This window comes from Schistocerca nitens, chromosome 1 (genome assembly GCF_023898315.1).
Source record: "Schistocerca nitens isolate TAMUIC-IGC-003100 chromosome 1, iqSchNite1.1, whole genome shotgun sequence".
In the NCBI taxonomy this organism is placed as follows: domain Eukaryota; kingdom Metazoa; phylum Arthropoda; class Insecta; order Orthoptera; family Acrididae; genus Schistocerca; species Schistocerca nitens.
Window position 1 is genome coordinate 407,906,569 of NC_064614.1, and position 22,835 is coordinate 407,929,403.

General features: G+C 40.8%; 1 protein-coding gene across 1 annotated transcript in view; it reads left to right on the forward strand.

Moving 5' to 3' along the window:
• The window catches only part of LOC126249607 (cadherin-87A), a 782,263-nt gene that overhangs the window by 698,003 nt on the left and 61,425 nt on the right, over nt 1-22,835 (forward strand). The window contains exons 28-32 of the mRNA XM_049951276.1: nt 4,236-4,407; nt 4,507-4,709; nt 5,307-5,421; nt 14,559-14,848; nt 21,251-21,426. Coding sequence (XP_049807233.1) covers nt 4,236-4,407; nt 4,507-4,709; nt 5,307-5,421; nt 14,559-14,848; nt 21,251-21,426 — 956 coding nt within the window. The remainder of the gene's footprint in view (nt 1-4,235; nt 4,408-4,506; nt 4,710-5,306; nt 5,422-14,558; nt 14,849-21,250; nt 21,427-22,835) is intronic.

The window sequence follows — 22,835 nt, forward strand, 5'->3', positions numbered from 1 at the left end:
GCAGTCAGTGCAGGCTACACAGATTCTTGATTTTTTCTCTCAGATCTTTTGTTTTAACATACAATGTCAGGCTTTTGTTTTAAAATTTGGATTTTTGTGGATATACACTTTTTTTAGATGTGATGTTAGTCTTTATGAACCCAGTCAGTACTTCTAGGAACATATTCCATTTGTTGTTGACCCTAATTGTAGTAATTACTGAGATTCCTGACTTAAAGTACTGGGTGGCTATAATTAGATTAGATTAGATTAGATTAGATTTACTTTCATTCCACTTGATCCGTAGTGAGGAGGTCCTCCAGGATGTGGAACATGTCAGAAAAACAACAATACATGACAAATATTTACAACTAAAACAAATAAGCTAATGTACCACTCCACAGGTCCCAAGTGGAATGATCGTCATTTTTTAATGAACACTAAGAGTCATTTTACAAATACTAATGCACTGAATTTAAAATAAAAAAGTTTTTTATTTATTTATAAGGTAATACAACTACTGTAATACTTATTTACAATGAACACATTACTGCACTGAAATGGTGCAGAAGTTAGATTATACTAACACACACACACACACACAAATTTTCAATGAACACATTACTGCACTGAAATTGTGCAGAAGTTATGTTGTACTTATATACAAATTAGTTGGTTTTACTAAGAAATTCATCAATGGAGTAGAAGGAGTTGGCCACCAATAAATCCTTTAGGCTTCTCTTAAACTGAATTTCATTGGTTGTTAAGCTTTTTATGGCTGCTGGCAAGTTATTGAAAATGTGTGTTCCTGAATAATGCACACCTTTTTGTACAAGACTAAGTGACTTTAAATCCTTGTGAAGATTATTCTTATTTCTAGTATTGATTCCATGAATTGAGCTGTTGGTTTGAAAAAGTGATATATTTTTAATGACAAATTTCATTAAGGAATAAATATATTGGGAAGCAGTAGTTAGTATCCCTAGTTCCCTAAACAGGCTTCTGCAGGATGTTCTTGAGTTCACACCACATATAACTCTCACTGCACGTTTTTGTGCCCGGAAAACTTTAGCTTGGCTTGGTGAATTACCCCAAAAAATAATCCCATATGACATTATGGAATGAAAGTAAGCATAGTATGCCAGCTTTTTCATTTTTATATCCCCTATGTCTGACAAAATTCGCATTGCAAACAGAGATTTGTTAAGACACTTCAGAAGTTCTGTGGTGTGCTCCTCCCAGTTGAATTTATTATCAAGCTGTAATCCCAAGAATTTAACACTGTCCACTTCTTCTATCTTCCTGTCATCGTATGTTAGACATATACTCTTGGGACACCCCTTACAAGTTCTGAACTGCATGTAGTGTGTTTTTTCAAAGTTTAGTGACAAAGAATTGGCTAGGAACCAGTGATTAATGTCCACAAATATTTTATTGGCTGATCTTTCTAAGACTACATTTGACTTGCTATTTATTGCAATGTTTGTATCATCGGCAAACAAAACAAACTTGGCATCTGGTAATGTTACTGTTGAAAGGTCATTGATATACACAAGAAAAAGTAAGGGCCCCAAAATGGAACCTTGTGGGACCCCACATGTAATTAGTTCCCAGTTGGATGAGGCCTGATAGCTTGATACATGTCTCTTTCCTAATAACACCCTTTGTTTCCTGCCAGAGATATAAGATTTGAACCATTTTGCAGCATTTCCTGTTATACTATAATATTCTAGTTTACTTAAAAGGATATTGTGATTTACACAGTCAAATGCCTTTGACAGATCACAAAATATACCAGTTGCCCGCAATTTTTTGTCTAATGAATTAAGCACATTTTCACTGTAAGTGTAGATAGCCTTCTCAATATCAGAACCTTTTAGAAATCCAAACTGTGACTTTGACAGTATGTTATTTGAGATAAGATGGTTATAAAGACGACTGTACATTACTTTTTCGAAAATTTTTGAGAATGCTGGCAACAGTGAAATTGGACGGAAATTTGATGCTATTTCTTTATCTCCCTTCTTAAACAGTGGCTTAACTTCAGCATATTTCAGCCATTCAGGAAATATTCCACTAATAAACGACTGGTTACACAGATAGCTTAATATGTTACTTAGCTCAGAATCACATTCTTTAATTAACTTTGTTGATATTTCATCATACCCACTAGATGTTTTTGATTTTAAAGATTTTATGATGGACATTATTTCTGTTGGGGTAGTGAGGGTCAAATTCATATTAAGGAAGTTACTTGAAATGTCTGGTCTAAGGTAATCCATAGCAGCATCTACCGAACCTGATAACCCCATCTTTTCAGTAACAGTTATAAAATGTTTGTTAAAAAGTTCTGCAACACTATACACATCTGTCACCAATGTATCATTTACTCTTAATGCTATTTGTTCCTCTTCATGTCTGGTTCTACCGGTCTCCTCCTTCACTATATCCCATATTGTCTTTATTTTGTTATCTGATATGACTATCTTTTCCTTGTAATATATTTGCTTTGACATCCATATTACAGTCTTTAATATTTTGCAGTATTTCTTATAATGTGCTATAGCATCAACATTGGAAATGTTTCGGAGTGACAGATACAGTTTTCTTTTTGTTTTACAAGATACCCCTATTAAAATGTAGCTACTCACAGAGGACCAGTGTGGGCTGTAATTATTTGTATGGTGGTGAAACTTTGTTGATATTTTACTGCATTAATGCAAAATCAATTTATCCTGGAAAAATGTTAGTTTCAAATTTGGCCACCAGGTGGAAATCTGACACTATGAATGCAAGAAAGACATGTAGAAATGTTATACGTAATGGATTAGGAATGGGATCTGGGCAGAACAGGTCAAACAGGTGAGGAATGCATAATGCTGATCTTATTATTAAATGCCACTTAAGCAAATTGTTTAATATGAGTTCTGGAGATGTTGATGAGATAGAGTACAGCACCTGGTCGTCAAAATTTGTACTTTTTTTCAGCATAAATCAGTTCAGCATTAATGCATTAGCATACCTACCAAGTTCTGCTGACATATGGTAGTTACTGGACCTCCGTGAGTAGATGCACTTTAATGATAACCGTGCATTTTGTCTTAATATACCAAAGTTGTTTCCAAATAGTATGGTCTTGTGTTCTTACATTTTTATTGGTTTAAATTTGGTATTACATTTTAGCACTAGTGTCTGACCTAAATGATCTGAGGGGTGACCATTTATAATGACCACTGAGATGATGTGTTCATAATTTGTTACCTACTGGACTACTGGATGTATTAACTATTCTAGAAATTATTAGTTCAATTGGATCTTTAGTCCAGTAAGATAGAATACAATATGTAAAATGCTTGGGTTCTGGACAGTTACATAAAGTGTTGATGTTAATATATATGAGTAGCCCACTTCTATGACCCAATATTAATTTACTCAAAAATGCATGAAGTGAAGTGATGCAGTAAGATGTTGCTAGGTGGTAGGTTATAGCCTTCGTATCTGATATAATGAATTGTCTATTGATTTGTTGTGTAACAATTACAGAAGGAGCAAGGCCTGTGATAAATAATTCAAAAACATCTATTTTTATTACTTAAGCCTTGAACATTATAATGCAAATATGATCAATTACTCATGTGTAAATTGAAGTCTATGTGAAATCAAACAATGGAAATTCCAGGATGGAATAACAACAATATGAAAAAAGTAGACTCTTAGTCAGTATATAGGGGAGATGTTGAGTCATAAACAGGTACAATGAAAAAACTGCTATAACTTTTGCTTTCAGCCAGAAGACATCCTTCTGAAGTAGGAAACACACACACCTTCACACAAGTACAATTCACATACACATGACCACTTTGTCTGATAGCGACCAGAGACGGTGGCCATGAGTGTTTGCATTGTGTTTTATAAATGTGTGTTCGTCAGTTACTTTCATGTTCCATGGATTATTTGCACAATGAATTGGAATGATGTGGAATGAGTCATTTTACATTCACATCACAGATTAATTTGTGAATATGTTTTCTACTTTAAAAGCAGACCTTTTGGCCAGAAGTTAAAACATATAGCAGTCTTTTTGTTGTGCCTGTCAATGACTCAATGTCTCCTCTATATGGTGAATAGCAATCTATCCTTTTCATATTTAAGTCTATGCAAGACATACACAAATCATAAACACACATTATTTAGTGTAGCACTGGTGGAGAGTTTATTTGTGAAATAATAATTAAATTTTGCATCTCTGTTTTCAGTTAGTTCTTGTTGCTAAGGACCATGGTTCACCAGTTCCTTATGAGACAATGCATTTCTTAACAGTGCTTCTAGTTGATACAGATGACAACAAACCAGAGTTTCCACTGGATGATACGGTGAATCCATACAAGTTCCGTGTAGTAGAAAACACACCGGCTCCACAACTTATTGGTATGTTTTCAATTTTTAATTTGCCTTAATATTGGCAGGAGTGTTTCTACAGAGACACATTACAAAATGATATGTCATATGCATTATGTTGTGTTACAGGCAGGGTAGAAGCTATTGACAGAGATGAAGGGCAACATGCACGCATATATTATTACATTATTTCTGGGAATGAAGAAGGAGGTTTCTATATTGATAAGACCGATGGTAGTCTCTATGCGAATAAATCATTTGACCGTGAAAAAGAAGAGTTATATATATTGCACATCAAAGCTACAAATGATCCTGATTATTATACTACCCAGGTAATAAGAGATTACAGCCAACCAATTATTATGCATTGCCAGAATACACTGTATTTTTATTATTCTCAGAGATTAATTATGAACCTTGTCATGCTTATATTTAACTGATTTTGAACACGTATATTTTATGTGACCGAACAGGAGGCAGGCTTTTGCATTCTACAAGTTACTTAAAATGTGCTTTGCTACATTAGCAAATCCAAATGACAGAAAAGTTGTATATTCAACAGTCCCCATATTATTTAAGTTATTTTTTTTAAATAAGATTTTTCATATCAAGTGACCCTCATTTATATTGCTTTCTCTGTCTTTGAAACAATCTGACAATCCACAGTGGATAAAGCAAACAAAAATGTGAGGAAAGGTAACTACTAATGTGCAGACACTCTTTACAAGTTGAAAAGCATGAGAAATTTTCTAATATATTAAATATGTCTATGCACCAAACACCCTATTTGTCTACAGGGGAGTGGGTGCCATGCCTTAGTTTTGCTTGCTAGAATGAGTCTGAGTGATCCACTCTGGCCAACATTGTCATGTAAACTTGATTGAAAAGATCTCTTTTTGAATTCACACAACTGTGTTTATCTTTCACAGGAAGAGAAAGCAAAACTAGCCTTTGAGAGAGACACCAGTATAGCACAAATACAAATAACTGTACTGGATGTAAATGACAATGCCCCACATTTCTTGCACAGTGATTATTATGCAGGTGAGTCCAAGCAAATATTTTTGAAATTATAAAGCTAAGTGAGAGATAAAGCTCCACCACACCAGAAGTCTAACTGCAATACTAAAACACACACATGAGATTTCTACTCACCATGTGACAATCTGTTCAGTAATCACATCATAAGCTAACATTTTAATAGACTGAAAGTCAAAATGACTAACATTGTTGAAAACAAAGTGCGCAGCATCTCATGAATCCTTCAGGCAATTATAAAAACTCTTGGATAACACAATAGAGCAAAATCACAGGAGGGAGGGATGGTGAGTGGCAGTTAAGCGAAAGTGAGGTATAATATGGTCCACTGTGCGTTTTTTAATAAAGAAGAGCACATAAACTTTAGTGACAACAATGTGATAATGATTTTGTTTGCACAAGGGACAACACCCTTGATATATTCATCACAAGAAAACATTCTCAATTTGGTCTGTACAATTTTTATTTTATTTGCTATTGGCCAATTTAGCAGTAATTATCAAGCAACATTCAGATAACCTCTATACAACATGTGGCAACAGATTTGACATACAGATCAATCCTCATAAATATTAATATGGTCTGTATAAAATAAGAACAGAAAGTTTGTAATACATGTGGGATAACCATGTACAGTACTTAAATACATATTTGATGTGCCATCATTGAGAATCCATATCACTCCATTTATGAATATTCCTATTTGATATGCATCCTGTTACTGTTTATAAGTGGTTCCACATGTTGGTCAATGGATTCATTTGTATCTGATGTCATATCTTGCATAAAGGTTATCTGAATGTTGCTTGATAATGGTTATAAAGTTGAACTTGGCCAGTAGTTAATAAACAGAAAATTGTACTCCTCATAACAGTCAAGGGTTTCTTTTGAAAAAAATATGTGACAATAATTGAGAGAAGAAACCAGAAAACACTAAAGCACCTGTCAATATTGACATTATCGTAATTCATATTAAGGCAGATTCATAAAAAATGAAAGTATTAAATGAAAATTAACAATATTTAAGACAGAAGGAAAACATATATTTAGCAGCCGCTGGAGAGGAACAACTGGAAAGGGTCCCATCAACAGTGGGGTTATTAGAGATGGTGTACAAGCTTGGTTTATTTCAAGGATAGGGAAGAAAATCAGCTGTGCCGTTCAAAGGAACCATCCCAGCACTTGCCTGTAGCAATTTAGGGAAATCATGGAAAACTAAAATTTGGATGGGCAGATGCAGATTTGAACTGTTGTCCTCCTGAATTAGAGTCCAGTGTGCTGCACTGTACAACATCACTCAGTGGAACAACTAGAGAGGGGTGACAGATACATACATTTAAAAATATAGCATTTTACAGAATTGTTTTGAGATTCCTTTTTAGAAAATAAGAAATAGAATAGCATAAGATCTGGTCAAGTCAGTCTGAAACTAGGACCAAACAGTAAAGGAAGCGAATAAATTTTCTGTTCTATTTTATATATTTGTACCATTTGTTCAGATTTGTTTTCTTTGCCTGTTACCAAGGGAGAGTAATGTATATGCATTTGTGTATCTACAGCTACATACGTACCCTGCAGGCCATCATATGGTGCGTGGTGAAGGTTGCCTTGTACCACTATAAATCATTCACTTCCCTGTTCCACTCACAAAAGGACTAAGGGAAAAATGACAGTCCATATGCCTCTGTCTGAGCCTTAGTTTCTCTTATCTAGCCTTCATGGCCATTAAGCGAAATGAGCATTGGCAGTAGAGGAATCATTCTGCAGTCAACCATAAATGGCTGTTCTCTAAATTTTGTTGATTGTCTTTTACAAAATGGATGTCTTTTCCCCTCTGGGGATACCCATTTGAGTTCATGAAGCATCTCTGTAATACTTGCGTGTTGATCAAACCTAACCAGTGACAAATCCGGCAGCATGATTCTGAAGTGCTCATGTCTTCCTTTAACATGATCTTGTGAGGGTCCCAAATACTCAAGCAGTACTCAAGAATAGGTCACACTAATGTTCTGTAAGCAGTCTCCTTTATAGATGACCTACACCTTCCTAGTATTCTCCCAGTAAACTGAAGTCGACGATTAGTGTACCCTACCACCAACCTCACATGCTTGTTCCATTTCATACTGCTTTGCAATGTTAATTGACGTTACTGGGTCAGGCAGCACATCACTAATATTGTATTTGAAAATTATAGTATTGATTTTTCTACTCACCTGCATTAACTTACATTTCCCTACATTTATAGCAAGCTGCCATTCATTCCACCAAATACAAATTTTCACAGTCTGTGTCCTCCTCCAGTCACACAGCAACAACAATTTTCCATTCACTACAGCATCATCAGCAAACATTTGCATATGGCTGCTCATTCTGTCCATTGGTTTCCCTAATACCACTCCAAAACACTGCATTGATGTGTTATATTTATGGTATTCACATTAACTGAAATGTTTGTCAAACTGCTTGTTATCTTTGTATTTGCTATTTTATTGAAGACAATATCAGATAGATGGCAACTGCCCTGAAGCTGACCAATGGATGACACATGCAGTCACTGACCACCACAATCAATGATCTAGCAGTGGTAGCAAAAATTGCACTCACTCCTAAATAATTAAGTATAAATGTCTTAGATTTACTTTGACAGTTACCGCATACAGCACCAAAAGATATTAGTTCCAAAATACAGTCCCTAAACATATTAAAAAAAGCATTGAGTCATTAAAAATGTAGTAATTCTGAAGGCTATGATGGTCTACCAAAGTACTAAAATTTTGTGTGGACTTGATAGGACGCCCCTGACATATCTTTGTAATCAGCTAATGACTCAAGATATATTTGCTGAGAGTCTTAAATATGCTGTAAAAACATTCCTCTATAAAACTGGAGATAAGCAAACCAAATAATTGTTCCTTTCACTCCTTCCAGTGTTTTCAATAGTTCTGTGAAAATAAGCTATAATAGAACACTGCCTAAATTTTCTGCGGAGAACTTTCTGTTTGTCTCTCAGTTTGACTTTAATAAAGTATTCACCACAGAGAAATAATTTAAGAAGTGTAGGCTATAACCCACCAAATAGAGGAAGCACTGAGTCATTGATACATGTATAAACAGTATATTCAACTAGGTACGCACTTCCATTTTCATATGAACCACAGTTATACCAGAGGTCATAAAGGAAATCCTGACAGAGTTAAATGAAAAAGAACTATCCTGTTGGTACATTCTGCGAGTCTACCAAAACACTTGATTGGCTGGATTATAAAATTTTACTGGGAAAACTAAAATTGTAGTAACACTGTTCACGTTTACGTCGCACTTCACTTAGCGTAGACCGGGACTGTGTCCTAGGCATGCCCGATGTTGACTGACTGGGCACGGCCCGTGCTGCTGGAGTTGTTGTTGTTGTTCTTGTTACGCCGGTAGAGGTCGCGTCCGAATTCTCGCGTGCCCTCTGGTGGACGGGACTCTACTTGCGGCAACTACCGCCCGTGACGCGCCGTGCCAATGTGCGCCTCCCGTGATCTTTCTGGTGGCTACTACACTCCTCCTCCTTCGGGGGGGTGAAGCCACTGTGATCCACTGCGTTGGAAGGTGGAGCGTCGGCCAGGAGCGATGACCTCCACATCCATGGGATGGCCGGAGTCGAGGGGATCTGCCAACCCTCGAGCTGGAACCTTCGAATACGGCTGGAAGTGACCCACACGAAGAGGCCCCCATCATCCCACAACCGGAGCTCGGGACAGAACGGGTGACAAGCTGTCGAACTCCGGATCCCGTTCCACCTCGGGAGGGGCAAGACCCAGTGGTGGGGACGAAGGGGAAGGGACAACCACAGGTGAACTAGCCCCCTGAGAAACCGAACCTGCCAGGGGGGCCGGCTCTCACTGGGGCATCTCGAATGATGGCGATGCCGGTGCTGGGGCTACTGGAGGCTGCCAAGGCTGAGAAGCATCGCAGTGCGGCAGAGTCACAGTGGGGAGAGGAGGTAACGTCCCCTGTGAAACCAATACAGGTGCCGGCAATGGGGAAGCCGGTGTCCGAGAGGTCGGAGGGTGGGTGCCTGAACGTGGACGTAGCTGATTTGGTGACGACGTACCACCCGATCCCCCGCCTGCAAGGTATAGAGCCGGCGGCCATTTCGGCGCAGGACCACCGCCAGTATCCAACGTGGATTGCGACCAAACCCACGGGCCCAGACTGACATACCCAGTGGAAAGCCAGGTACTTCGTTTTGTGAAGACTGGCGAGGACCAGGCCGGAGGAGGTGCAGCAGAGTCCTAGGTTGACGCCCATGGAGGAGCTCTGTGGGGCTGCGGTCGCCCATTGGTGTGGTCCGGTAGGCCGTCAAGAAAAACGTCAAGGCTTCCTCTGCAGGAAATTCGTGCACATACTTTTTCATCTGCGTCTTAAATGTGCGCACCATGCGCTCGGCTTCCCCATTCGATTGTGGATGGAAGGGGGGAGAGCAAACGTGCCGAATACCGAAGCGCCTACAAAAATCCTGGAAGGTCTGCGAAATAAACTGCGGTCCATTGTCTGAGACCAGGGTGATTGGCAGACCTTCCTCAGAAAAGATTTTTGCTAGTGCCTGGATTGCAACTTCGGAAGTGGTTGAGGAGCAGCGAACCACATATGGGAATCGGGAATAAGCATAAATGACAATGAGCCAAAAGCCATTGAGAAACGGGCCCGCAAAATCGATGTGAACACGTTCCCATGCTTGGGTTGCCGGCGGCCATGAAGAGAACGCTGCCCTGGGAGATGCTTGTTGGCTCGCACACTGGGAACAGGCGGCCACCAAGTGCTCAATTTCTCTGTCAATACCGGGCCAGTACACATGTCTGCGAGCCAAAGTTTTAGTACGGGAAACACCCCAGTGCCCTGCATGTAATAACGTGAGGACCTCCCTTCGTAAACCTGCAGGAACAACCACGCGAGGAGCTGTATCATCGGTAGCCAGAAGGAGAACTCCTTCCAAGACCAAGAGGCGGTCTCGTAGAAGAAAATAATTACGAAGAGGGTCCGAGGCCCGGCCCGGAGGGCGGGAGGACCACCCCTGCTGAATGAGGCGAACTACTTGCCGGAGAACCGGGTCAGCCGCCGTTTCCCTGGCGACTCGAGAACTAGTGATCGGAAAGCCATCAACTGCTTGGCGGGATGCCACATCCAAATGAAAACACATAATCTCCTCTCGATCGAATGTAGGATCCAGGCCCACCGGAAGACGGAAAAGAGCGTCGGCGTTGGCATGCTGTCCTGTAGGGCGAAAATGAATGTCATAATGGTACTTAGAGAGGAACAAGGCCCAGCGCTGTAGTCTGTGGGCCACCCTATCCGGAATCTGAGAGGCGGGGCCAAATAACGATATTAACGGCTTATGGTCAGTGATTAACTGAAACTTCGTGCCGTACAAGAAAGGGTGAAACTTGGTAACAGCGTAGACAATGGCCAACGCCTCTTTTTCCACCTGGGAGTAATGGGCCTGCGTGGGACTAAGCGTTTTAGACGCAAACGCCAGTGGTTGCTCGGAACCATCTGCGTTGCGATGGGCCAGGACCGCCCCCACCCCATACTGCGAAGCATCTGTAGCCAGGACCAACGGCTTACGGGGATCAAAAGTAGCCAAACAAGGGGCTGAAGTGAGGAGGCCCTTCAACGAGACGAACGCTCGCTCGCATGCAGGCGACCAATCAAAAGGAACACCCTTGTGCAGAAGGCAGTACAGGGGGTGGGCTATAGTGGAAGCCCTGGGAATGAAGCGGTGGTAATAGGCTATCTTGCCTAAAAAAGCTTGTAACTCTTTCAGCGAAGTGGGCCGAGGAAGGTTGACGATACCTTGGACCAAACTTCCTAGTGGCTGGATGCCATGCCGAGATATGGTGTAGCCCACATACTCAATGGACGGTTGGAAGAAGGTTGACTTATGCAGGTTGCAACGCAAGCCCACAGACCTGAATTTGAGAAAGAGGGTGCGAAGGTTGTGCAAGTGTTCCTTCGTGCTGCGGCCTGTGACAATTATGTCATCCAGGTAATTAATACAATGAGGGATTGTCGACGTGACATGCTCAAGATAACGCTGGAATATCGCCGGGGCACTGGATATTCCAAAAGCCAACCGCTGGTATTGGTAAAGGCCAAACGGGGTGTTGACGACCGCCAGCCGTTTGGAGTCCTCATCAAGAGGTATCTGATGATAAGCCTCCGACAGATCGATTTTCGAAAAATATTGGCCACCCGCCATGGCGGAGAACAATTCATCAGCACGAGGCAAAGGATAGGTGTCCACCACCAATTGGGAATTAATGGTGGCCTTGAAATCGCCACAAAGACGTAAGTTGCCTGAGGGCTTCTTGACAATAACAAGGGGCGAAGCCCACTCACTGGAAGAAACGGGAAGAACGACCCCTAGGGCTGTCAGCCGGTCTAGCTCTTCCTTTACCTGAGGGCGGAGAGCCAAGGGGATCTGTCTCGCGCGTAGAAAACGCGGGCGAGCCGACGCCTTCAACGTTAAGTGAGCTTCAAAATCGGAAACACGCCCCAGGCCCTCCTCAAAAATATCTGGAAAGTCTGAGATCAAAGATTCCAATGAGTGATAGGGAACGTCTTCGGAGACCAACTGTATGGTGTCAGCAATAGAAAAACCGAAAGCTTGAAAGGCATCCAGGCCAAAAAGGTTAGCGGAGCTCGCATCACTGACAACAATAAAAGTAATAGGCCGAGTGACTGATTTGTAAGTCACGTCGGTAGTGAATTGACCCAGTAGGGGAATGAACTGTTTACCATAACCGCGTAGACGCCGGTAAACTGGCGCCAACGGGGGCGATCCAAGGTCGGAATAAGTTTGTGCATTCAACAACGAAACTGCCGCGCCCGTGTCTACTTGCAGCTGTAACCAGCGCGACCGAACCGACACCTCAATAAAGAGTTTGTGGGCCGATGCGTCGGGAGCCTGGCCCGATGAAACTTCCTGAATGTCAACGTCCATGTCCTCTGTACTGGCTTCCTTCGATGCTTTTGAGGCTGAGCGGCAAACTTTAGCAATGTGACCTTTTTTATTACATTTGCGACAAACGGCCCAACGCTGGGGGCACTCTGACCGATCGTGATGTATATAGCACGACGCACAGGACGGCAACAGGGGCCGGCGGCCGGAATTCTGTTTACGCGCCGTGCGGGAGCGGCCGTAACGGCCGGATTGTACCACTCGCACGTCGTCCACCCTGGACACAGTGGACGCGGCCGCGCCACCCTGAACCTCCGCGACGTCGCACCACGCTTCCAGCTGTTGACCTGCCGCGTGAGAGACTTCATACGATTGAGCAATGGACAGAACTTCCTCGAGGGAAGGGTCTTCTAACTGCAGGGCCCGTTGCCGGACCTCCCTATCAGGGGCCGAACGAACAATGACGTCGCGTACCATAATGTGGGCATACGACTCTCGCGACTGCTCCGTGACAAAATGACACTTGCGACTAAGACCGTGCAGGGTAGCGGCCCACGCCCGGTAAGACTGATGGGGCTGTTTCTTGCATTGATAGAACTCGACCCTAGCCGCCACAACATGCGTGCGGCGGCGATAATATGAAGACAGCAACGAACACAATGCGTCAAAAGACAAGGATGAGGGTTCCTGCAACGGCGCTAGCTGCCTCAAAACTTGATACAGCAAGGGAGATATCCAAGACAAGAAGAGAGCACGACATACCTCCGCATCGGCAACATGAAACGCCTGGAAATGCTGCCGAAGGCGATGTTCATGGGCGTCCCAATCCTCCGCCGTCTCGTCATACGGGGGAAAGGGAGGAGGGAACTGCGCCGGAGCCGACGGCGTGGAGAGCAACGCCGGAAGCACTTGTTTCATGGTGGCCATGAGTTCCGTCTGCTGCGCAACCAAAACTCGCACCAACTCCTCCATGCCGTGGAGAAACTGCGAAACCGGAACAACGACGCAACACGCGAAAGAACGACCCTACTCGTCGCCAATTGTGTAGTAACACTGTTCACGTTTACGTCGCACTTCACTTAGCGTAGACCGGGACTGTGTCCTAGGCATGCCCGATGTTGACTGACTGGGCACGGCCCGTGCTGCTGGAGTTGTTGTTGTTGTTCTTGTTGTTACGCCGGCAGAGGTCGCGTCCGAATTCTCGCGTGCCCTCTGGTGGACGGGACTCTACTTGCGGCAACTACCGCCCGTGACGTGCCGTGCCAATGTGCGCCTCCCGCGATCTTTCTGGTGGCTACTACAAAAATGATATTGGGATAAATGACATCCCCCTGGCATGTATGAAGTATTACCTTCTTTTCTGAAATCAGACTGGCAGACTGTGTCAGAGAAATGAAACTGACTGCAGATTGGAGTAATGTAACTTATTGGAGTCCACACAGATAAGTACTTTGTTGCCATTTTCTTTGAAAACAAACAGTGTAATTAACTAAATATTAAACCACCAGTAGAAGATAAACAGCAGTTAACTATTTATTGTAATGGAGGAGGCGGCAGCTTTTTTGAGGTTAATAGATTTTGTTCTAATTTGTTATGTTGTATTTAGCTAGCATAAACATAAATAATGTTAAGAAATAAAGAGATACAGTTGTTAATACAGTGTGCACATTAAATTTCTACTACTTGTTAGCCTTTTCTTAAGTATACCTTGACTCATTCCACATCCCTCAATGTTTCCCATCTTGATGGGGTCTAGGGAACATCATCAACAAATGAATGAATGGGTGTGTTATTAGATTTCAGTGCTTTTAGCTCCAACCTTATTTTCCTTTATTTTCAGTTTCTTTATATTTAGTTGGTTATCTGTCTACAGTCTTTTTTTATTTCAACATTTGTTATAATTCATGCCACTTCTGCTATGTTTTTACAAGGCCTGTTTAGTAGTCAACTTCCAAAAGGTAGCATTTTGTTTTTCAGATTAACATTTCCTCTTGACTTTCTGTTTGGTTAATTTCATTCAGCAGAAAATTAAATGCTGTGAAGACATAATGTATCCTCTATGTACATTTTGTCCCATGTGTAGCGTAGCACTCATTTCACATACTAGTATATCAACATATTTGTTTCATGCACTTTTAGTTTGTTGTTGTTATTATTACCTCATTTTAATTGGTGTCTTTTACTTCTCTTTTGGCAGGCATAAATGCAATGGCAAACGTCAATGAATTTGTGTCAAAGCTGTCTGCAACAGATCCCGATTTGGGAGATAATGGCACTGTTCTTTATTACATTGCTGCATCAAATCTATACAAATATGGAGCAAATAAATCATCAGGTTCTATTATACCTTCACCATTCAACATAAGCGAGGAAGGAAAACTAGTCACTGCAAATTACATGGCTGAATATAATCAGGACAGATTTGTGCTTAATATAGTTGCTAGAGAAAAGGCTCCACCAGAAAGAGAAGCAACAGCAAAGGTCCATGTAAGTATACTGAAAATGCTTCTCATTTATGTAAATATGGCTTTTTTTAGTGCTGCATGTGATAAAGAATTGAATCATAATATTCAATTATAGAAAAACATATCACACACATACACAAGCGTGCCAACCCCCATCCCCCATGTACACCCCCCCCCCCATTCCTGCTTCCTCCCCCCACACTCCACACACACACCGGGGTGGGGGGGAGGCAGCAGTAAAATTGTATTTTCATATTACTAAGAATAATAGTGAAATCAACAAATTGGACAATGTGATTCTGTTTCTTCAAAGCTATCAAAATCTCTTGAATTGAATGTTAAATAGAGTTTTTGCTTTTGATATATTAAATGAAGCCTTTTTGTAAATAATCTACTATTTATATGACTGGAAAGCCAATGATTACAACAGATAATCCAAGCATGCCTAAGAATAGACATATCATCATTACCTGAGCTGTTATATTGTCAGTTTGGCTTTCCATAAAGCTGGTACAAGGCCCCTACATCACTTAAATTGGACACAAAATGACATTTGTACTTGGCCCTTTGCGGCTCCTTGGTGGGGAGAAAGGGAAAGAAGAAAACAACAGAAACAAAGATTGGCATAGGTAGTGAGAGAAGAAAACATAATTTGAAACTCTGAATATGCAAAGACAACTAACAGGAACGGAGTAGAATGATAAAAAAATTAAATTATAAGGGAACATGTACTTTAAAAAAATTATTTAAAAGTAAGATAAGGGATGGAGGAGCGTGAGCACGAAGTGTTGCCCTGATTATAACAATTCATTGCAGAATAACCGTTTGACATAATAATTTTCATTTGATGCCATTACATAGGTTAGTATGTTGCTAGTTCTCTCTCTCTCTCTCTCTCTCTCTCTCTCTCTCTCTCTCTCTCTAGCACAGAGAACGTCGAGGCAGTATTCCAGTTCCCGCCAGGTGTTTCATAACATGTGTTCTGTCACAGTACCCATAGCAGCTTGTATCCTAGCCTTCAGTTCGTCGACGTCAGCAACTGGTGTGATGAAGACACTGTCCTTGATATAGCCCCATAAAAAAAAGTCAAGCGTCGTAATGTCTGGAGAGTGGGGTGGCCAGGGTGTTGGACCATTCCTTCCAATCCACCAATCTGTAAATGTTAAATGTTTCATCCAGGAAATAAAGCACTATCAAAGCCCAATTGCGGGGGTGGGGGGGGGGGGGGGGGTGCTCCGCCTTGCTGGAAAAAAAATTATCCATGGTTGATATTCTTCTAACTGTGGGGCAATGAACTGTTGCAAACCATCTACGTAAATGTTAGTGGTAATGAATTTTTCTGCGAAGAAAAATGGTCCAAAAACCTTGTTATGCATGAGGGCGCACCAAACATTCACTTTTTTGCTGTCTCACTGTAACTGTATAGTAGCATGTGGAGACTCTGAACCCCATATATGGACATTATGCTTATTTACCATTCCACTGGCATGAAAGGTGGATTCATTGGTAAAGCATATGCGATTTAAGTAATCATTAGACAATCAGTCCTGTTGAGAATCTCAGTTGCATATTCAGCACATTGCAAGGCCTGCACGATTTGCTCTTTGTAAGCATGCAACTTAAGCCATTCATGAAGATGCTTCACCACACTTGCTTGCAGTATTTGGTGTTCACGTGATGCTTGACGAGTTCATTCAGACGGACCCCGTTGAAACGATTGCCGAACATGATCAACAGTTGCCCATAAGAAGCCCGAAATTTACACTGAACACTGACGGGTGATTTCGTTTTGTGAAACCAAAGCACACATTGCGCTTTCTCCTGCTTCGACACAATTTTGCCAGCAACTAACATGACCTAACAGACCGCGTCGGTGTTGTGGAGCACTAGTGCCATCTATTGGTCACAACTAGTAACACTAACCTATGTAACAGCATCAAATGTAACTTCTTATGTCAAACGGGTATTCTGTGATAAATTTTTATAATCAAGGCTTTGTGCTCACCCTGTACTTTATTAGAAATTAACAGGAAAGATGATAAATATATGGCTTGTATCAGACATTGAATGATACCTCTGTGAGTAAGATGAAAGAATATGAACTCTCCTATTCCCTCTCTCCACCTGCTCCTTCTCTCTCTCTCTCTCTCTCTCTCTCTCGTGTGTGTGTGTGTGTGTGTTTGTAACATAACATGACAGGTGAGGAATAATTTTCTTTGGCACCTCAGTTAGAGAACAAGAAAATTTAATGAAGTAAATAATTAATTTAATTAATTTCTGAAAATTTCTGCCAACAAAAGATGTTTTTAAGATATGAGTTTGTCATTGGTCATTTACAAATTACTAGAAAGTAATATTTATACAGCTGAAATGAGATTTCTTAGGGCTACAAAAGGCTTTACCAGCAGACAGATTAAGAAACAGTGACATCAGGAAAGAATTAAACGTATATAATGTAAGAACTGATATTGAAGACAACAGAGAAAATGTAGTGAACATCCTGGCAGATTGAGACTGACTACCTTAAAAGACATAAACTAGGATCTGGCAGACCAAAGAAGTCTGGGATGACCAATGAAGTAATAGGCACCACATATCACACAAACACCTAATATTCGAAGTTCAGAAGAAGAGGCTGAGGAAGAAGAAGAATATACCACCAGCATTGGCAGTCTTTCACTTATGCAACTTTCAGTTGGAGTACACCCATATGTTAACCTGCTTGTGTTCAATATACGCATACTGCAAATTAATTTTTTTTGTCATGTTTGTCATGTGTGAATTTACAGCTCACTGTGCAGAACTTCAAAAGTGTCCTGGAGGCATATATCAGTCCACCATACAGATAAACCAGTAACATAAATAACATAATCAAATTTAACACCCTCCACTATGAATGACAACAGGTAAAGTTAATTTACTCAATAGACAGATGCAAAATGATCATTCTCTTTGACCGATTTTGAGTCATGCTCCAAATCTTCCTGCCATCTCCCATCTTCACATTCATAGAACACTATATTGCAGACATAATTTTCCTGAAACATTTTTTCAGTTTTGATAACAATAGTATTCTTTTGTTCAGTAAAACCTTTATTCGTGAGTGCCAGTCTCTTTTTGATGAGTTCTTTGCTTTGGTCATATTGTGTATTCTTGCTACAGCAGAATTCTTTCAGTACTTCTGATGTGTCCACCCACCGAGGGGGCACAGTGGTTAAGCAAATGGATTCATATTTTAGAGGAGCAGGGTTCAAATTCATTACTGTCCTTCAAGATCTAGGACTTCTGTGAATCCTATTAATAACTTCAGGCAGTTGTCAAGATGGTTATTTGACTAGGTTATGGCCAATTGTAGCCTCCATCCCTCCCCAACTGAGCTACCACACAGCCTCTAAAATCCTCAATGTCAGTGGTAAGTTAAACTACAAAATTTCTTCATGCTGTGCATTTCTCATCTTTGTAGTACTTTCCTTTCCATTCTTCTTCATAAATTTCATCTTTGCTACTACGCACATCTAACTCAAAATCTGTCTTAAGTAGTTTCTCAAAGCTTTTCAACAGTTCTAGTAGGCCCACTGTACTTTTAGGTAGAATGGTTATTAGGCAGAATGGTTACATTCTCTGTAAATTTAAGAATGAGTGTCTGTTGTTCTTGATGAACTACTTCATGAGTTTCTTTTTGCATTTATTTAACAGACTCCTTGACATGGAACTCAAAAAGCATAGATAATGCTACAACTCTGCTTGCCCGGCTGTGAGATCCCATTTTTATAAGAATTTCAAATGTCTTGTTCCACCTAACATCGCAAAGAGACCTTCTCTAAGATGAACATCGTTAAAATAACTCATTCCCCCCCCCCTCCCTTTCTTCATCCTCTGTAGTAACAAGACTTGAAATTTTTTACAAGGCTATATGACATTTTTCCATCATATCGGCTAGCGCACCAAGTTTTGCACCTGTTGACTTGTTCCTGCTGGCAAGTGTACAGAAATTGTGTAACTTAACACATTTTCCTTTTTCATAGAATATTATCAAGTAGATGAGAGCTGTAGCGATTATTGAAAATGATAAGTTTCATAGTCTGTAGCTTGGTTTGAAAGGCAGATAATGGAAATGATAAGAGGTAGTGCCCCATCAGTGGAAAACTTTATGTTTGTAACTTTATGGACTGATACCACTAGACAGTTAGATAAATTCCTACAACATTTGAACTCCCATCATAATAAATTTCAGTTCGCAATGGAGGTGGGATCTTCTATAAATTTCTTGGACTTTAATATAGACCTTAGCACAAAGATACACATATCTATCATTTACATAAAATTAGTTACTGATAATACAATCCCTGCAAGCTTCCAGCACTCACAAAGTCACAAAATGTAGCTTTCCATTTCATGGGACATCACCTCATATAAGTTCCTTTATCAGAATCTGCAAATGAAACCTAGCTGTGGACTATCAAACTTATCACTTCCAGCAATAGCCATCTGTATCTACATCTTTGCTATGCAAACCACCATGAAGTACATGGTAGAGGATATGTACCATTGTACCAGTTTTAGGGTTTCTGCCCATTCCATTCATGTATGGAGCATGGGATGAATGATTGTTTTAATGCCCCTGTGCCTGCTGTAATTATTGTAATCTTATCCTCATGATCCCTTTGTGAGCAGTATGTGGGGGGTTGTAATATATCCCTAGAATTGTCACTTAAACCCGTTTCTTGAAACTTTGGTAACAGACTTTCTTGGGAAAGTTTACATCTGTCTTCAAGAGTCTGCCAGCTCAGCTTCAGTATCTCCATGACACGTTCCTCTCGGACCAAACAAACCTGTGATTATTTGTGCAGCCCTTCTCTATATACATTCAATACTCCTGTTAGTCCTATTTCGTATTGGTACCACACACTTGAGAAGTATTCTGGAACTGGTTGCATGAGTGATTTGTAAGCAATCTCCTTTGTAGACTGATACCACTTTCCCAGTATTCTACCAATAAACCTGCTTTACCCATGACTGAGCCTATGTGAAAATTCTGATCTAAGTGATAATATTCTATGCACAAGGAAAGTACATACGATTATGTTGCTTCTTTACAGTGGCCAACAGAAAGCGGTGCTCTATTCCATATGTGAACAAAATTTCAGATGGACTAGAAAAAAATTAGCCTTATACCTACAGTCTTACATTTTACAATACCAATAGCATATCAAGTTATTATTTGATAGTACAGACAAAATGAAATCTTTGACACTGAGTGACATGCAATCACTGCCAGTTAAGGAAAGCTATGGCAATTAGGCTATCAGAACTTCAGAGAATTTGGATGCTAGAAAAGGCCAATTCCATCTTTATGGAACATATTTGAATCCCCCCCACCCATCCCCCTCCCCGCACGCACACACAAACACACACACACACACACACACACACACACACAGAGCGAGACAGAGCAGAGAGAGAGACTGCTACATTGTACTGGCTGTGAGTTTGTGTCAGATGGGGCGAGCAGATGGAGAAAGAGGTGGCTAACAGGAAGATGGCTTGGGATTGGGGAGGGGTAGCTGGCAGCTCAGAGGGAGGCAGCTATCCCTATCCTTCACACCAGTTGCCTTCCTTCGAACCACTGGTTACCCTTCCCCCAATCCCTCCTCCCACTTTGTTCAGTTGTCGTAATAAAGCTGCACAGCTCTCTCTCTCTCTCTCTCTCTCTCTCTCTCTCTCTGTGTGTGTGTGTGTGTGTGTGTGTGTGTGTGTGTGTGTTATAGCTTATTAAAGAAGGTTTTTCCAAAAGCTAGCAAGTTTTCATTCTTTTTTATGTGCTTGTTGATGACTCACTTCTACTATTCAGTAAGAAGTCTCCTTTACTCCAAATTATTGAAATAAATAAACATATTTTAGAGAGCGGCAGCTTAGTTGTAAGCAACCAAACACAATTTTCTTTTTGTACGTATGTTAAATTAAGTTCCATTTATGCAAATGTTAGATTACATTAGTAAATTCAAATTTATTTCTCATCTGTTTTCAAATGTAATGATTTCCACAAAAAAACTTTATTTTTCATTTTTTATAAATGTAGCAATTTCTGCATTTAAAAAGTAATGTTTTCCTTTGCAAGCACTGTCTCACCATTTTATGTATATTCTCTATTTGTATCAGTAAAATCTTCGTAGCTGCACATTATTTTATATGCAAGAGTGATAATCCATTGTCACTTGACAATGGACCAAGAAGCTTTGAACTAATTTGTAAACAATTAAATAATGTTTTGCAGAACATAAGAATAATCTTTCATGTTTAGTATTGTTGTCAGGTTTTGTAAAGCACCAATGGAAAATGCAGTTAAAGTTAATCTAGAATAGCTACTAACCTTTTATAGTCTAAGAAGCGTGATCTTTTCCATGAACATTTTAAATCCTTTCAGATTTGGATCTTTGAGCCTGATCAACTTATACGTGTGATACTTTCTCGACCACCAGAAGCTGTTAATGAAGTCCGGGATGAAATAGTTGCAGAGTTGTCTAATATCACCAAAAGCTTGGTTGTTGTAGATGATATCAGATATCATGTAGACTCCAATGGACATATACATCATGATTGGTATGAATAACATCCAAATACCGTATTGATACTTTAGTGTCAGAAGTATTTTTATCCTTCACATGATTAAATGAAATATTATGTGAGCAATATTTGCAAACGGAGTCGTGTGACTACTAATTTTACATTGAAGAACCACAGAAACTGGTACCCCTGCCTAATATTGTGTAGGGCCCCCGCGAGCATGCAAAAGTGCCACAACACAACATGGTATGGACTCGACTAATGTCTGAAGTAGTGCTGGAAGGAACCGACACAATGGATCTGTAAGAGTATGAGGGATTGGAGATCTCTTCTGAACAGTATGTTGTTAGGTATCCCAGATATGCTCAAGCAGAAGTGTTTTAACTCAGCAAAGTGTTTCTGTTCCTAGCCCTCTGTAGCAACGATGGACATGTGGGGTGTTGTAGTGCCCTGCTGAAATTGCCTATGTCTGTCAGAATGCACAATGGACATGAATGGATGCAGGTGATCAGACAGGATCCTTAAGTAAATGTTACCTGTCAGAGTCGTATCTAGACGTATCAGGAATCCCATATAACTCCAACTGCACACACCCCACACCATTGCAGAGCCTCCACTTGCTTGAACAGTCCCCTGCTGACATGCAGGGTCCATGGATTTATGAGATTGTCTCCATACCCGTACACATCCATCTGCTCTATACAATTTGAAATGAGACTCGCCTGACCAGGCAATATGTTTCCAGTCATCAGCAATCCAACATTGGTGTTGATGGACCCAGGCGAGGCATAAAGCTTTGTGTCATGGGGTCATCAAGGGTACATGAGGGGGCTGGCTCCAAAAGCCCAAATCCGTGATGTTTTGTTGAATGGTTCACACACTGACACTTGTTGATGGCCCAGCGTTGAAATCTGCAGCAGTTTGCAGAAGGGTAGCACTTCTGTCACGTTGAACAATTCTCTTCAGTCATAGTTGAGCCCATTCTTGCAGGATCTCTTTCTAGCCCCAGCAATGTTGGAGATTTGATGTTTTGCAGATTCCTGATATTCCCAGTACACTTGTGAAATGGTTGTATTGGAAAATCACCACTTCATTGCTACCTCGAATATGGTGTGCCCCATCACTCATGCGCTGACTGTAACACCGCATTCAACTGACTGTAACACCACATTCAAACGCACTTAAATCTCGATAACCTGCCATTGTAGCAGCAGTAACTGATCTAGCAAATGTGCCAGACACTTGTCTTATACAGGCATTGCTAACCGCTGCACTGTATTCTGCCTGTTTACATTTCTCTGTATTTGAGTATGCACACCTATACCAGTTTCTTTGGTGCTTCAGTGTAATTATTACTGTTAGCTGTGTGCTTGGAATGACTGTTTCTGTCACTTATCATTTCCTGACATGCTTGGGTGTGTAGACATGTTTCTTCAGTTTACTGC